Raw genomic sequence first — 16,627 nt, 5'->3', positions numbered from 1 at the left:
CACTCTGTAGTTTTTGTCATCTTTTCCTCTCACTTCTCCTGTAATTTTAGTTCTTCAGTCCTTTCCCAACCATGCTAAATTCCCCTTCAGCATGCACATGCGCACACACACACACACCACAGACGCACACACAAACACACATACACACACACACACACACACACACGTTTTTCTAGTCTTCTTTTTATTCTCTTCCCTGTTTCGTTTTTAAAAACTGTTTTTCTCTAAATTACATACATTGAGTTTTATTATGTGCTTTTGCAACACTGCTTTCTAAAACAACCATGTTTTCTATATGTATTACAGCTCTCCATCTATTAGACGCATCATAAAACCAAAGGGCTGGATTGTGGCAAACAGCCATGACCCCACTTTGGGGGTGTGCCAGGAGCTAGGAGAGTCATTGTTTGTGAGACATGTACAAGGCCTGTCAGAGCTTAAAGGAGTGCAGGGTGACTGTGGTCTCTGCACCCCCTAGGAGATGCAACATTTGCTTTCCTCTGTGTACCCCTGGCCCCAGCTCCATTTGTTCTGGCTAATTGTTCCCAGCTCAGAGCCATGCACACACACACATCTCCAAGAAACTACTGAGTTGAGCAAATCCATGTCCCTGCATGCAATCACATATATGTGTGTGTATGTATGTAACTAGTTTTCTGGTTTGTTGTAGTACCATTTTCAGCTGAATACTGGCTTTGATGGGCATGGATCTCCCATTGATTTCAGTGGAGCTGTACATGTGCCTCTGAAGGCTTAATGTGGCCCCATATCAGAGGTGGGAGAATGGCACCCTACATGCCCAGTGGAGCCCATGGAGGCCTACAGTGCAATTTGTGGCCAACTCCACCTGTAAGAGAGAAATCCAGCCCATGAAAACAATGGGTCCCAGCATGTGGTGCTTAATTTGGATGTAGATGGAGGACATAGAATGACCCAGTCTATTAAGGGTGAGAGTAGCAGCTGTAATCTGTTGCATTTTATACCACATACCTGTGTCCCTTGACATCTTGGAAAGTTGCCACTGCAGCCCCTATCTTGACAAAAGATGGATACTCCTGGGGTAGGGTGACCAGACAGCAAGTGTGAGAAAATCAGGACAGGGGTGGGGGTAATAGGACCCTATATAAGAAAAAGACCCAAAAATCGGGACTGTCCCTATAAAATTGGGACATCTGGTCACCCTATCCTGGGGCCTGATTTTAGGAAGTTCAAGTCAATGGGAGCTTCAGATTCTCAACCCCTCTACAAATCAGGCTGTGTGTGTGTGTGTGTGTGTGTGTGTGTGTGTGTGTGTGTGTGTGTGTGTGTGTGTGTGTGTGTGTGTGTGTGTGTGTGTGTGTGTGTGTGTCGCCAAAGAAACAAAACCCACCAAAATTGTTGTGATTCCCCCTCTCACACACACCCCAACAATGACAACAAGGTCTGGGCATTTGCATCCTGCTTTTCCATTTTTTCAAGAAGCTGAAACCATCTTTCACAACTGTGTCCAAGGTACTAACTATTGGAAGACAAAAGGGGGAAATTATTTCTTATCAACAAGCTTCATCATGTTTTAAAACCACAAAAATGCAAAGAATTAGCCAACATAGAAACAGTATGAAAAGAGATATTCAAAATAAAAACAGTTATGTCTGCTCTTTAATCCTTCAGTGATAATTTTTCATGAAATATATTGCTTCTTGCATACTTCTCTTTTGAGCATTTGGTAGAGGGACCTGTGATTTATAATGTCAACTATGTGGCAATGTTTCTGAGATGCATCCTGTAAGCATTAGATAATATGCTGTGTAGCACAGATGGGCGGATACTACACATCATTGTCTGTGAGTTCTTGCTTGCATTTTAAAATGCATGTGCATCAGCCGTGCTCACACCCTTTTTGTGTTTGGCTCCTACAAACGTTGGAGAGATCAAGGCTTATTTGCATGCATGGTTGTGAAAAGCAAATTGTAAGCTTGTTCATTTGCTCATGGACAGCACAAATGGTAACTTATGATGATAAACGTATATTGGTGATAATACTGAAACTACTTGTTTGTGTGTGCCTATAATTGTAATGTATCTCTTGAAGGAAAAATGTATCCATCTTCTGCTGTTATAAATATGCCTCTACATTTTGTGCTGTTCACCAGTAAAGGTAATTAATAGATCCCATACAAACTTAACCCAGCAAGGCAAGAGGATTCCCAGTAGTACTTATCTGAGACCTGTCACAGAGGCAGGAAGTGAGTCACACGAGGGACATGACTGCAGGCTTCATAACTAGGGCCACAAATGCGCACACACACTTCCTTTGTTTCCAGCTTCTGTTTTGAACGTTAATATCACCTGAAGTCAACCCTGTTCATATTCTGCCACTCTTATTCATGGAGTATCACTTTATATACTATATATATATATACACTCCATATGTTTCTATATTAAAAATATGATCTAGATTATTCTGATTTTCAGAGTATATGTGCATGTGTATGCATGTATACACCCACACCCTCTGTATCCATTTTTATAAAAAAATACAATCTATATTAGTTTGATTTTCAGAAGTGCTGAGGACTCAAAACTCCATTTGAAGTCAATGAAAGCCAAAGATGCACACTGTCTCTAAAATTCAGATTCATACTGTATGTGTATGAAGATGCATTTTATAATGTATTTATTAGCATGTGTTTTAGATGTTTTCATAAAATCTGAAAATTATTTTTGCTTTCCCGTCTAGTCAAGACTTTGAGAAATTTCTAGGATGCAGTTAAAAGTCACTTAACTGAAAGCCTATGGAGACATACTGCTTGATATCCTTTTACTATTTTCTGTGCTTTTCTTGTGCTTTACATATTGCACTCTGTGGTCACTTGTGCTCAAAGAAACACGCACCTTCAACTTGATATTTCTGTCATCCCTGTTCTGGGAAGAATCCTGTTGCTGGTTAATAACATCAATCACTTAGGCCATAAATCTTTGCAGTGGATATGGTCATTTAAATCTCCACCTGCACAAACAACAATCAGGCACAGAAAATAAGAAAGCTCATAAATCTCCATGCTGGTGATTAGTAATTTTTGGATCTGTAACAAGGATGTTATAAAGAAAGAAATCCTAATTCATTCATTAGAGCTGATATGCTGACAATTTGTTTAGTTTATAGCACAGGGAAAATGCAAACAGGGCACAGTTAACATAACATGACATTAGAGGTTAGTGAATTCCCAACAGATCCCAGAGCTTGAAGATATGATATCTTAATATTCTTATCCTATTCTGAGTAGGGGGTGTTATCTTGCAGCCAAATGGCAAGGACTGGTTTAAAGTTTAGATCTGCACTTCTTTTTCTGGCTTATATAACTAAGGGAAAACCTAAATGGATGAAGAGGTAAGAGATACTTTCATTGCTTATTAAAATCTATATTTAATAATATTTGTTCCTCTATAAAAACTCTCATCTGAAGATCTCAGACCACTATACCATCATTTACTAATTTAGCATCACAGTATCCCCTAAATATTATGTTGGTTTGAGGGTTATTTTAGAAGTGTGGACAAAGGGCCTGATGCAGTGCTCACGGAAGCCAATGAGAGTCTTTCTCCTGTTTTCAAGGAGCTTTCGATCAGGCCTGGAGCAATTAAGTTACACATTGTGATTAAGTCTCCTAAGTAATTGTTTTCCCTGGGGACCAGATAGTACGTTCTGCATACACACAGAGGGCACCACCCATATGTGGATCTGCTTTTCTGTAGTCCTGTTCTCTCCTCCCACACATATGCACAACCCAATCTCCAGAGAGACTTATTTTTGGTCCAAGATCTATGTGTGGGGAGGGGATGAGATAGGGAAGGAAATACAACAGGCTGCATTTACTTTTCTATGGAGCTCCCTCTACACTTGCCCCCTCCAGGGATAGAGGCATGTAACCATTGACTTCAGTGGAAGTGGAGTTAGGCCAGAGATGAGTGCTTTTAAAAATCTACTATATATAGTTCAGAAAAAGCTTTACATGGGTTTTAATAACATTTACACATGTACACATTATGGGTTGGATTATGAAAACACTCAGTATCGATCTAACTCTGCACTCATTAAAATCAGTGGTAAAATTCCTATCGACTTCAATAGCAGCAGAAATAGGCCAAAGTTGAGTTCTTTTGAAATTCTTACTCTATGGGCCACCTCATGCTGTATTTGCTCAGACAAACCTCCCAGCAGGTCTTTGATAATGGATCATGCAGTAAACTGAATATAGACAACTAGATCTATTTCTACAATATAAATGAACAAAATAAATATTAACATAAGTACCAAAATCTTTGAAAAAAATATATTTATTTAAATTGATGTTTTATTTAAAGGCAACTTTTTATGCAAACTTTGCAACATTTGGTAAATATTTTTCCTGATTTCATTTCAATTTGCAGGTATATATTTTTATTCTATTTCTTATTAAAAGAAAATATTCTAACATTAAATTATAATATCACTTTGCACTTATACAGGGCCTTCAATTGGAAGAATTTCTAAGTGCTTTGCAGATATTGATGAAATAAGTTGAACAGCATACCTGAGAATTAGGGAAGAATTAATTATTAATTACATTTATTATTGTTGTTGTTGTTGTTTTATTATTGTTATTATTCCCATTTTACACATGGGTAAACTCAAACACAGAGAGATTAAGGTGCTTAGCCACGGTCACACAGGAAGCCTATAACAGAATTTAGATCTCCTGGCTTCAATTTCTGTGCTTTCACTAAGGGACCCAGCTTCCGTGTTTCAGAGTATATCCTAATAGGATGCATTCTCAAACAATCATCCACAAATTTCTTTCAGATGAGTTTACAGGACACAGTTCAGAAGCTCTGTGTTAAAAATCCATCTCCAAGTCAGCTACCTGGTAGATCCTCTGGGCACCCTGATCAGGAGGCATTTTAACTTTCATCAGGAGTCAGGGACAAGGATGACACCAGACGCCTGGGTCATCTAGCAGGCAGGAGGGAGAGCCATGCAGAGTTCTAAGGGGCAGAGGAGGGGGGAGCTGCCTTGCTCCAGTTGGGAAGATTTGAATTACAATGTTGAGATCACTGGAACTCTTCTTTGGTGCCTGTTTTCCCCTCCTGTTCTTGAGCAGAGGTTTGTGAATTTGGTGAGCAGCAACAGGCAGTGGCCGGACAGGGCCCCTCCCCTGGGCTGCAGCCGGATCCGCCTCTCTATTCCCCAGATAAATTACTAGTGTCCTCACCAAATTCCTCAGCTTTCTCTCTCACTCAAACACGGGCAAGAAGCGGGGGTGGGGCGGGGATCCTCTCTTGCCTGCAAACCTATCACACCCCAGGGCGAGGGGAAACGTCTTCTCAACCTGAGGTATTCACCCAACGCCTGCCCCTGAGGAAGCTTTGATCTTTGTGCATCTCTCAGACCATGTCCACTGGCTCGCTCAGCGATGTGGAAGACCTTCAGGAGGTGGAAATGCTGGAATGCGATGGCCTGAAAATGGATTCTAACAAAGAGTTTGGGACGTCGAACGAGAGCAACGAAGAGGGCTCCAATTGCGAGAATGCGTCCCCCCAAAAGGGGAGAGGCGCCCCAGGCAAGAGGAAAAAGGCTCCCACCAAAAAGAGCCCTTTAAATGGAGTGAGCCAAGAGGGGAAGCAAGTCCAGAGAAACGCTGCCAACGCCAGGGAGAGAGCGAGGATGAGGGTACTCAGCAAAGCTTTCTCGAGGCTTAAGACCACTTTGCCCTGGGTACCTCCAGACACCAAGCTTTCCAAACTGGACACCTTGAGACTGGCATCCAGCTACATTGCTCACCTGAGACAGATCCTGGCCAATGACAAGTACGAAAATGGTTACATTCACCCAGTCAATCTGGTAAGTTCCTGCATGGTCGCGTTTAATAGTTCATCAATACACTTGATCACTGAGGTGAAGGGAGGGGAAAATCAACATGTGTTGCACCCTTCAGAGGGGACTGCTGGCAGATCCACTGAGAGTATATTTGGGGCGTTGAATTATTGCGTTTATTAGAATAAATCAGACGCCTTCCAAGTCACCTCCCTCCCCAAACGCTGTTAGTTGACTTATAAAAAGATCTTAACATTATAATGGCACTAGCTTTTCCTGTGTTAATCTGCTCAAAAGGGGGTGACAGGTCAAAAGCGCTGCAACTGTGCAAATCGATTCAGTAACATCTTTTACACACACACTGTTGGGAGAGGGATGACGTCCCTAAAAAAACTGTGTAACAAGTTCATTGTATTTATCCAACCAGGATTTCTCGTTCAATTAAGTACTTTAGCATTGTTCAGTATATAGGAACAGGTCCGATTTCTTAAGATTCAGCCTTCATTTCTTCTTTATTTTCTGGTGTTTATTGATGTAAAATAGCACACACACACATAAAAAAATTGCCTTTTTTAAACATCACCATAGATCTGTTCTTTCATTACCTCGGATTTACTGTTCTCGGGATGTTTCTTTTATAAATGAGAACTTTAGAGTAGAAAAAAAATCCTCTAAATCCTAGGTGAGAGTTTTCTAATTTAACCACGGATTCAAAAGATGTATTAGGTAATTGTAGCTATTACTGTAGCGTTGGAAGTACAGTAAAGATAAATGAAACACAAGTTCTCTCTCGTGTGTGTGTGTGTGTGTGTGTGTGTAATTCATTCTCGCTGTACTGCCAACCGTATCCATAATAGTAATAATTCAAGCCACTACAAGGACTGAATACATTTTCTAAAATCGGTGGTTAAAATAGATCATTCTTACTCTTCATTTAGCGTTTAAATTTTAATACACGTTTGGACATTGCACGATAAATGAATTTCATCAAACATTGTGGCCGTTCAGTGGGGTGATCTTTTTAAGCTGTTTTTCAAACGTTTTGGGCTCAGCAGAAAAATAACCGGCAGTTTGCTATCCACAAGGTGATTTGATAAGGGTTTGCGCTATTTCTTTTTTAAATAGTTGCATCTTAACTTGTGGGTAGACCCAGCAATCTAACAAGTGGGCAGACTGCAGTCTGAGGGAAACCCCTTTGTACTCCTGGCAAAATCTTTTCGGGTGTGCAGCTTTTTGTTGCTAAGGCTATTAAAGGAGGCTGTTCTTAGTGCAGCTGTAAAACGAGGGGGAAATAATATAATTTAAATTATGGGTCTAATCCTGCACTCTTTACTCAGCTAAACCTCCCCTTAACCTCAGTGAGACTTTTTCCTGAGTAAGAACAACAGGAGTTGGCTTTCTAATAGTAGAATTACAGTAATCGGTACAGCATAGAAGGCTGAGACTTTTGGTAAGATGGGTTTCATTTCAAAAGCAGAGGAGCAGCACATGAGAGCGGTGCCTTGACATTACCCAGTTTAGGAAGAACGGTTTTGATCTGTCTTTACTCCTATATCCTAGTATTAATTATGTGCTCAGGAAAACGCTGTCGGTTATCTAAAAAGCGACAGAGAGCGGTTTCTGGGATGGATAGAACACGATTCATCACTGGGAGGACTATATATAATCACAAGGGAGAGAGACGAATGACTTTGGGAGGCTAAGCGTTTTTATGTGCGTTGTCACTGCGTACAATCCGGCGGAGTCATCGCTAGAAATGATTAACCCGGCACTTGGTTGCCTAGCTCAACCACTTTTTATTGCTGATAAAAGTTTGGCGAGGCTGTTCTGACCGTGTGTTCTGGTGTAGCACAGTCTCACTAGACACTTGTAATATCATAGTGATAACCCCATTTTTTTTATCCCCTTTCCCATCCCATGTCATTTCCTGCTACAGACTTGGCCTTTTATGGTGGCTGGCAAACCCGAGAGTGACCTGAAAGAAGTGGTGAACACAAATCGCCTGTGTGGACCTACAGCATCCTGACCAACCTCAAGCCTAGGAGATCATCTTCAGTGTGTAAGGCGGGGGAAATGGAGAGGGAAGCTGGAGACTCTTCCCCCCCCACCCCCAAGGAACACTTTATAGAGACGAGGGGATTCATCCTCAGTAAAGAGGAGACCAAATGTACATTAGCAAAGACTCCACCCCAAAGATCCCATATATTTAACTTTATTAACGCGTGTACAGTTGATTGTCCTGCAAAGCAGCCTTGCTGGTTCAAGTGCTAATAGCGAGGAAGATCAAACAGAACGTACCAATGTGTATCTTTTGTATGATACATTGTGACATATGTAGATTCATAGAATAATTGACTTTGATAGTCACATCTATAAAGTAATTCACGTTAAAGATATATAGATATATTTTCTTCAAACAGGTTTTGCTATATTTCTGTGAATAAATCTTCCTTTCTATTGAAAATAAATACAGAGCGGTCTAATTTTCATTTCAGCGTTTTGTGAAATGACACCACATTCTCGGTTCTTCTGAAAGCAACCACATTTATGTGAGATGATAGATCCGGGAACAAAACTCTTTGACCCCAGATTATAAGGTGTTTATTTTCCCAATTAAGAAGATTTAGACTATATCCTTTGGGGGGTGGGGAGGATGGCGGTGTTTGGAGCCTGATTGCCAGTTCGCACTTCTTTTTTATATTTTGTGGAGAAAAAGAATTACCCCTGAAGTGCAATAATAACCTGGCAGATTGGGGATTCAGGCATTTCTAAAGCAGCCGCCTGCAATTTGAAACTGACCAGCAACAAAGTTCGCAGCCTGCTGCTCCGCATGTGATGCTCGAGTTTTCATAGCAGTTTTATTGCGAAGTACACCTTAATATCGATTGTCAAGACTAGCTCCTTACTTTAGTTTTAAAAAGACTAACTTTTAGTAACTACGGGGGAGGAAAATCCGAGGCCTGATCCATTCTGGAGGCGGTTTTCCTCCCCGACAATTTAAGTTTTGGGGGAAGAGGTGTTAATGAGTTACTTATTGACGAAGTGCAGCTAGAGGAAGGATTTCCCCTGGGCCCGGGTTCTTGGTGCCTAGAATTTTTAATTTAAACATCTTCCCCTCTATTGATCAGATAGTCTGTGGGAGATTAAAGTTGAGATAAACAGACCGCGCCGGGCTCTTTCCCCTGAGCCAGCGAAGTCCACAGGCAGCTGATGCGCCAGATCCCCACCGAGCTGTTTAATGTTTCAGGGTTATGACCGCACTGTTTACAAGATGTCTTCGGTTATTTATACTGTTATTATTAGCAGAGGGGCTTTAAATTTCCGCTTCACTTGCTCTTTCAATATTTTTTTCAGTTCAATTTGATACCTGGGTATTTTCTTTTTCTTTACGAAAATAGACAACATTGGCTTTCTGGTCGCTGCCTTACACCGTCTCTGTCTCCGCCAGGAAGAGTTTACCAGGAAACGAGAACTGCACAAGAACAAAAATCTAAACAAAACAAAACAACAACCGCTGAAATACAAGTTAAAAGTGTCACGGGAGAAGCCTAAGGGCTTGCTTTGGGGGAGTCAGGGGAAGATAAGACCGCGCAGGCAATATAGCTGATTTACATTAGGGGCTAGGTGGTGATCCGATTCGATATCACTGGGAAGACAGCTAGAAAAATCTAGGGCCAGAACTTTCAAATTTAGTGGTTTAAAATTAGGCACCTACATTCATATTTCTGGCCTGACCCAGCAAGCACTTTTGCACCTGAGTAACTTTGTGCATTTCAATGTATTTCATTGAAGCCACTGAGACCCCTGGGCTAAGTCAAGTTAGATGCAAAAGTTTTTGTAGGACCGGGTTTTCAGCTATCTAATACCCTTATTTATACAAGCCCATTGAAGTCAATGGGAGCTGCGGATGCTCCGCACCTGGGGAAAACAGACTACTTCTTCAAGAGCCTAAATATGGATTTCAGTGCCAAACATTAGTTATCTACGGCTCAGTCCTGAACCCTTTAAGTCAACGGCAAAACTCCCCTTGACATCAGACCTCTACATCTGATAATTTTGGCCAAGATAAATAAATTAGATAGATAGTAGCCAATAGAAGTTTTGCTCCAGTAAGGACTGAGAGATTGAGGCCCAGGTATATCTTTCCGATTTTGTATCTCCAAACCCGGCGCACTTTCTTCTTTTTCTAGTGATGTTTTGTTAACGTTTTTTCTCTTTGCTCTAGACTCCATCACACTGTCATTTCTTCCATTTCATTTCTGACGTCTCCCTCCCGTGTAAATCTGATCTACAATCCTTTATTCAGGCAAAATCCCTCTTGAAGAAAGGGGGGTAGGATCCTGCCCTGTTTTACATAAACAGAGTCCGGACTCAAATAGGAAGGAGTGGTGAGGTCACAGACTCTGTATTATTAGATGAATGCTAATAATAGTTTAGGATAATAGCTTATTGCAAATCGGTTTCCTGATTTGTCCAATATATCAGTGTAGTGAGTTACTGATTATATTTCTCTTTTACTAACCTCTGATTTAATTTTACATTTAGATTCACAAATTATTTAGTCCCTCAGATGAATCCAGATTATAAGAGAACTAAGATCTAGTGAATTCATGTAACTAACAATAAACTGATAAACACATTATGGTCTCATAAATACAGCTAAAGAAAACAACTACCTATATATATATATATATAAACATGTTTGTGTAGGAAATATGTGTGTGTGTGAGAATTTGAAGTAACTGTTCTAATACTTTTTAATAATAGTGCTATTTACTTTCATTTTCTTCAGTTCTTTAACTTAACACTTGATGAAATTAAAAACCCAGAGAGACATCCCCATCTGGGGCAAACTAACATAATCCCCTTGACTTCAGTGGAGCTATGCCACTTTAAAACAGCTGAAGATCTGGTCTTGAATATTTTACTTATTATAGGGTAAATATAAGTTGGTCAATCCTGAATTTTTGCACACCTAAAGATGATGGTAACCTTGCCTGAATAAAAATTGCAGGACCAGAGGCATGCTCTTATTTCCACAGAATTAACCGGAGTTTTACCATTCCCTTCAGGAGGAACAGAATCCCATGACCTTAAACTAGGTGTACTTTATAATCAAGGATCCCTTGAGATTCACATTTTTATGTTACCTAATGAAACAGAAAAAAATAATGTTATTGATACTTAAAATCCTGAATTGGGTCATTATTAACTACTGCTTGCTAAAGAATTGAAGCCAAGTGCTGTTCTCTTTTCACTCCTTGAAGTCAATTGGAGTTTTGGATGTACAAAAAATGCAGGATTGGACTCCAGATTTCCTACATAAATAAATAACTCCAGTTCTCAACAATGACTAAATTTAGTCAACATTTTTCTGCTCCTTTTTTAATCTGGTGATATTAATTGTTCATTAGAGGCTAGGATTTCAAGGGATATTTGCCACTTTAAATGTACAGGAACAGGGTAGTGAAAAAGGAAATCATCTAAAATGGAAATATGAGAAATGTAATTGCAATCATGTATAAAAGCCTGCATTTAAACCAATGTAGAGACAACAGGTTCATAGTCACATAGTAGATACAAGGAGACAGATTCTGCCACCTTCACTCGCTTTGGGTAAAACCTTATTCTGCAAGTAGTCCCATTCAAGACTACTTGTGGAGTAATGTACCCCTCAAAATGAGTAAAGGCATTGGAACGTGGCCCAGTGAGACCAATTGTGCAGCAAACAAAAAAGTAAATGGTTTTACTTAGATTGAAAAAAATGAACCAAATGTTTTTCTTTACATGTATTTAAGAGACAACAGGTGACATTTTCAAAAACTTCTAAGTGACTTGCAAGTCTGAGTCCCATTTTCAAAAGTGACTCAGGCACTTAGGAGTTTAATTCCCATTAACTCTCACTGAGTGGACTCCTGAGGGGACTGGACTCGATGACCTCTCGAGGTCCCTTCCAGTCCTATAATCTATGAATCTATGAATCTATGAAAACATACTTCTTCTGTGGAGCCCTTGTACAGCAGTCTAGACTCAATAATCCAGATGGTTATTAAAGCACACACACAGCACTCTTATAAGACTGTACCCTCTATCTGTGCATCACGTGTGTGAACTTTGCTATCTGTATCTGAATTAGACTGTGAATTGAGGATAGGGACTGTGTTTTTACAGCACTGATAATCAATAACACCAATGAGATCTAAGGACCAGGTTTTTTTGAAAATAGGTATTATGAAGAATATGAAAGCAATGGCATTGGTGAAGTCACAAGCACATTTTCCTAGGCAATCAGTCACAAGTGTGAGGTCAAAAATGTTCATGCTTCAACCAAATACACAATATTTTGCAGTGTCCGATCATAGTATATTGGTTTCACATGGTCCTTTCCCACAGATGAAAAACCTGGTCTACACAGTTTTTGTACTGATTTAATTATGTCATTCAGGGGTGTGATTTTTTTTACTGAAATAGTTAAATCAGTGCAACCCCTCTGTGGATGCAGTTATAACCAAATGAAGGTGCCCATACATTTACAAGAGCACGTTATATCTGCATAACTATGACTACACAAGGGTCACCATTTTAACTATATAGGTTTCAAATGGATATAGTTAAAGCAGTCCAAAAACTCTTTGTGAACAAGCCCTTACTGTCAGAACAGTCTTGAAATTAGGCATTCTTGTATCTTATAGTTTTGCCCTGAAACCTGAACTTACTAAACTTACTAAATAAACATTAATATGTGTGTACAAATAGGCACAGGCACCAAGTGAAGAATTTGAAGTGTCCCCGGTGAGAGAGACATTTGAAAAATATCCCTCCTGATTCCTTAAAATATGTGAGGTAATTTTCACCAAAAGAGTGAAAAAGACAAGCAGATCTATATTCCACTGCACTCTTTAGCATAAACTGTACCCAAGTCCATTTCCCAGCTATAAATATGGATTAACTATTTACTAGAGTCATAGGTTCCTAGGACAGAATGGACCATTGTGATCATCTAAGCTGACTTTCTGTATAACACCCACTATAGAATTTCCCCCAAAATAATTCCTAAGGCATATCTTTTAGAAACGTCCTTTTGGGGTTGTTTAGCTGTTGTTTGGAACACTGTGGATGATGTAATATCTTTTATTGGACTAACAGAAGTTGTTCCAGTAAAAAATATTACTCCATTCACCTTGTCTTTCTAGTATCCTGGGACCAATATGGTTACAACACTGCAAACAACAATGCCATTCCAGATCAGAGAGGCCAGGAAAGGGGAGAGGTAGCAAGTTAGCCCCAGAAGGAGCCTGTGAGTCTGTATAGGTACCCAAGGAGGAGTCAGGAGTAGAGGTGAATGAACAGCCATAGAATGATCTCTCTTTCTCCCACTACTGCTCAGTCCTTCGAAAGGGAGGGGATGGACCATAAGCATCTAGATCACAAAAGGGCGGAGTCAGACCACCAAAGAGGAAGGGAACATAGCTGAGTGAGCCTAAGAGCTGCAGCTGCCTTTGTCTACTCTGGGATGAACATCTGTGAAATTCTGGATTACAGCAGCAAAGAGGAGGAGCAGGAGAAAGAGACAATGAACGTTCCCAGAGATGAAGCACACACACAGAGAGAGAACTGTTTAATTGGACGGCAGCCCAGATCACTACAGCTACATACCTCTCACCCTTCAAACATATATGAGACAAAAGCCAGTGTATGACAAATGACCAGAATGACTGTGCTACCCCGGCTTTTGGGTTTGTGCCTATTGTGACATATTTAACCATCAAGGCAATATTTTTCTTCATTGAAACAATATAACAATAATACGCAGTGTCTTTTATACAAACAAAATAAGAGATTGCAGAATAACACCACCACCTACCACTTACATTTAGTGCTTTTCATGTTTCTTCTATATTTAAAGTTCTCCCAGAGGCAAAATAAAAAATTAGTTAATAATGCTTTTGGGGTGAAAATTAATATAGAAATAGAAAAACACAGTCAGCAACCCATCTGCACTAGGGATCCCAACATTGTTAACACTGGTAATAGCAACTGAAACATTTGTACAATTTCCTTAGTGAGGATGAGGCTTTTGTATTTTCAAGGGAGCACAGCCATTGGGAGTGGAGAGTATTCAGCACTTCTGTGCAAAGAGAATTCAGCAATTCGCAGGATCAGGCCCCGGAGAAACTGATGATAGAAATACAGAATCTGAAACTGAGTGAGTGATTCTGAAGAACATAGGAAGAAACTAGAAACAAACAGAAACATAATCATTTCCTCTTTTCTCCATTTTATCCCACACCACAATCCAGCCATTTTATCAGTGGAAAGCAGAAGCCAAATCTGTGGCAATTTAGAGTGCTCAGCATGTCATGAGAGTCATTCAACACCTCTTAAGTTCTAGACCCTGATTAATATTCTGTTGCTCTTCTAATTTTATTATTCATCTCTTTATTTCCTTGGTATTGCCAACAGAATCTTTTTATGCTAAGGATACAATCTGTAAGTTTCATTAAATCCCAGCTGCTGAAATTAGATATGGTTAAGCAGGAAAGATGGTACCATTCTGCCTGCTGTAAAGTTACTAAAGGAGAATCTTGTCAGTAGCTCTTTATCTTTTCCATTTTCTTTTTGGTATAGCGCTTCTATACTTTTTTTCATGCATTAGGTTGTAAAATAAAATCTGAGGAAATAACCTTTTGTTTGCTTGGATATAAATGCTTACTGTGGAGCTGTTTTTACTATTTACACCAGAAATGTCATCATATGATTGAATACACCGAATGAGAGTTATCATACTGCACATAAAGGCATATCTATCTCAGAAGCATATGAGTATGCTGAAGGCAAGGGCAGCAGATAAGCCAGAGTGCTTACACTATTCAATCTGATAGCAAACTCAGCAACCAGTGGGTTCCTTCTCTTACAAGCCTCTTCCCATGGCTGTGTCTTTCTCCCTAGTGGCTGCTGCCTTCTGAATGCTCCTCAACAATCCCTGAGATGCTCAATATAAGCTCTCCCTTGATGATGATCTCCCCAATAAGATATTGCTGCCTCCACTTTAAGATTTAGTGCAGGAGCTGATTGTCTCTAGATATCTATTATTAAAACGGAGTGCACACTAGCTCTTTCAGTGTAGTCTGGGATACTTACACCAGGCATTACAAAACAAACAATAACTGGAGATACCTAGGGCTCAATTATAATTATTTTCATTATCATAGCACCTAGGGGCCTAATTTGAGAACAGGGCCCTATCGTGCTAGGCACTGTACAAACATAGTAAGAGACTGCCCCACCTCCCAGAAGCTTACAATCTAATAGACAACACAAATGGTGGAAGGGGAAACAGAGGGAGAGTGAAGTGACTTGCTCAAAGTCACACAGCAGATCAATGACAGAGGCAGGAATAGAAAACAGGTCTCCCAAGTTGCAATTCAGGACACTATCCACGGGATCAAAAAGATAGCAATAGCTGGCCCAAGCAATTGATCTTCAAAGGAAGGTGAGAGGGAGCATCCAACCCGTAGAGAATTACAGGGAGGCGGGAAAGAATTAGTTGTGTGTTAGAGGAAGAAGCAGCCACAGTCCAATTTAGAATGCTGTAGGGGAGTGCAAGTAATCCAAGGTCTTGTAGAGAGGAAACAGGGGAAGATGACTCTGGGAGAGTATAGGGAAGAATTTCAAGGTATCTGGTTAAACATCTAAACTTTTTACTTAGTTTCTAATTGTGTGAAAACATTTACTTAAACATTTGCATGCAAACTTATCAATCATTGAATTTGTATGCACAATTGTCTGTTTGCACATGCAAATACAATAGCTGTATATGCATCTGTCTGTGCATATTTATGTGGACAATTAGAGGCCCTGTCTTGAAAATATAGCCCAGTATGAATGAGGAACAAATGATAAACAGATAATTGGAAGCTCAAAATAATGTGGGATTAATTTCTTTCGAATACAAAACTATATTAATAACATCAGGGTCATGACTAAGCATCTCTATGGAAATAACACTAGAAGAAGGACCTGAAAAAGTAACAGTAGGTTTGTGGAAAATAAGTACATTTAGAGAGACACTGTTTGTAACACCAGGCATTTAATAACATGCTTAAAAGCTGGGCATTAAAGCCAAAAGTTTAGCTAAACCGCAATTTATTTATCTTTTTTTCATAACATGACCGCCTAGTTACTCACAAATCGACCACAGTCCTCCAGAAAAAACCTCAGCATCCTTTGTGATAGTATATCTAGCACCCCAGAGGAACTGCCAAGTTCCACAGAAGGCACCATAGGAATCTGTGCAATGGCTAAGAGATTTTTTGTAACATCTGAGGGTGACTGAGCAGACCACAGACAAGGAATGGAAAGTCACATGACACACCCCAGAACACTGCTAGCAATTCTCTGGGGTGTCACTCAACTACAGGATATGAGCAGCTGCTCTAAATTTATAAGAATCCCTCCTTTTAAAGAGTTTCCTCAATTTACTGTGTATCTTCCATGTACATTTCTTGCACTGTTGTTGTAGCCATGTTGTTCCAGGATATTAAAGAGACAAGCTCGGTGAGGTACTATTTTTTTGGATGAACTTCTGTTGGTGAGAGAGACATGCTTTCCAGCTATACAGAGCTCTTCTTCAGATGTGGGAAAGGTACTCTGAGTCTCTCACCAACGGCAGTTCGTCCAATAACAGATATCACCCTCACTTTATATCAGTTTCTGTCCATTTCATGAGCCACAAGGTGGCAGTCCTGTTGCACATAAGCATTAAGCAAAGACAGGGCAGAAGATGTAATGTTC

The 16,627-nt window shown here is 40.0% G+C and overlaps 1 protein-coding gene across 1 annotated transcript; it reads left to right on the top strand.

Moving 5' to 3' along the window:
- Window positions 1–5,258: 5,258 nt before the first annotated feature.
- On the top strand, window positions 5,259–8,284 carry TCF21 (transcription factor 21). Its single transcript, XM_054023049.1, has 2 exons — window positions 5,259–5,860; window positions 7,770–8,284. Exons 1-2 carry the CDS (start codon window positions 5,411–5,413, stop codon window positions 7,857–7,859), a joined length of 540 nt encoding a protein of 179 aa, XP_053879024.1. The 5' UTR covers window positions 5,259–5,410; the 3' UTR covers window positions 7,860–8,284.
- Window positions 8,285–16,627: the final 8,343 nt, after the last annotated feature.

This window comes from Malaclemys terrapin, chromosome 3 (genome assembly GCF_027887155.1).
Source record: "Malaclemys terrapin pileata isolate rMalTer1 chromosome 3, rMalTer1.hap1, whole genome shotgun sequence".
Classification (NCBI taxonomy): Eukaryota; Metazoa; Chordata; order Testudines; family Emydidae; genus Malaclemys; species Malaclemys terrapin.
Note: the sequence above shows the minus strand (reverse complement) of the source record. Positions and strands in the feature narration are given on the sequence as shown.

Bases quoted from the DNA above. Each gene is read 5' to 3' on its own strand.
- TCF21 (XM_054023049.1), top strand. From the start codon at position 5,411: ATGTCCACTGGCTCGCTCAGCGATGTGGAAGACCTTCAGGAGGTGGAA. The intron at 5,861-7,769 runs GTAAGTTCCTGC...TTCCTGCTACAG, and splicing joins ACATTCACCCAGTCAATCTG to ACTTGGCCTTTTATGGTGGC.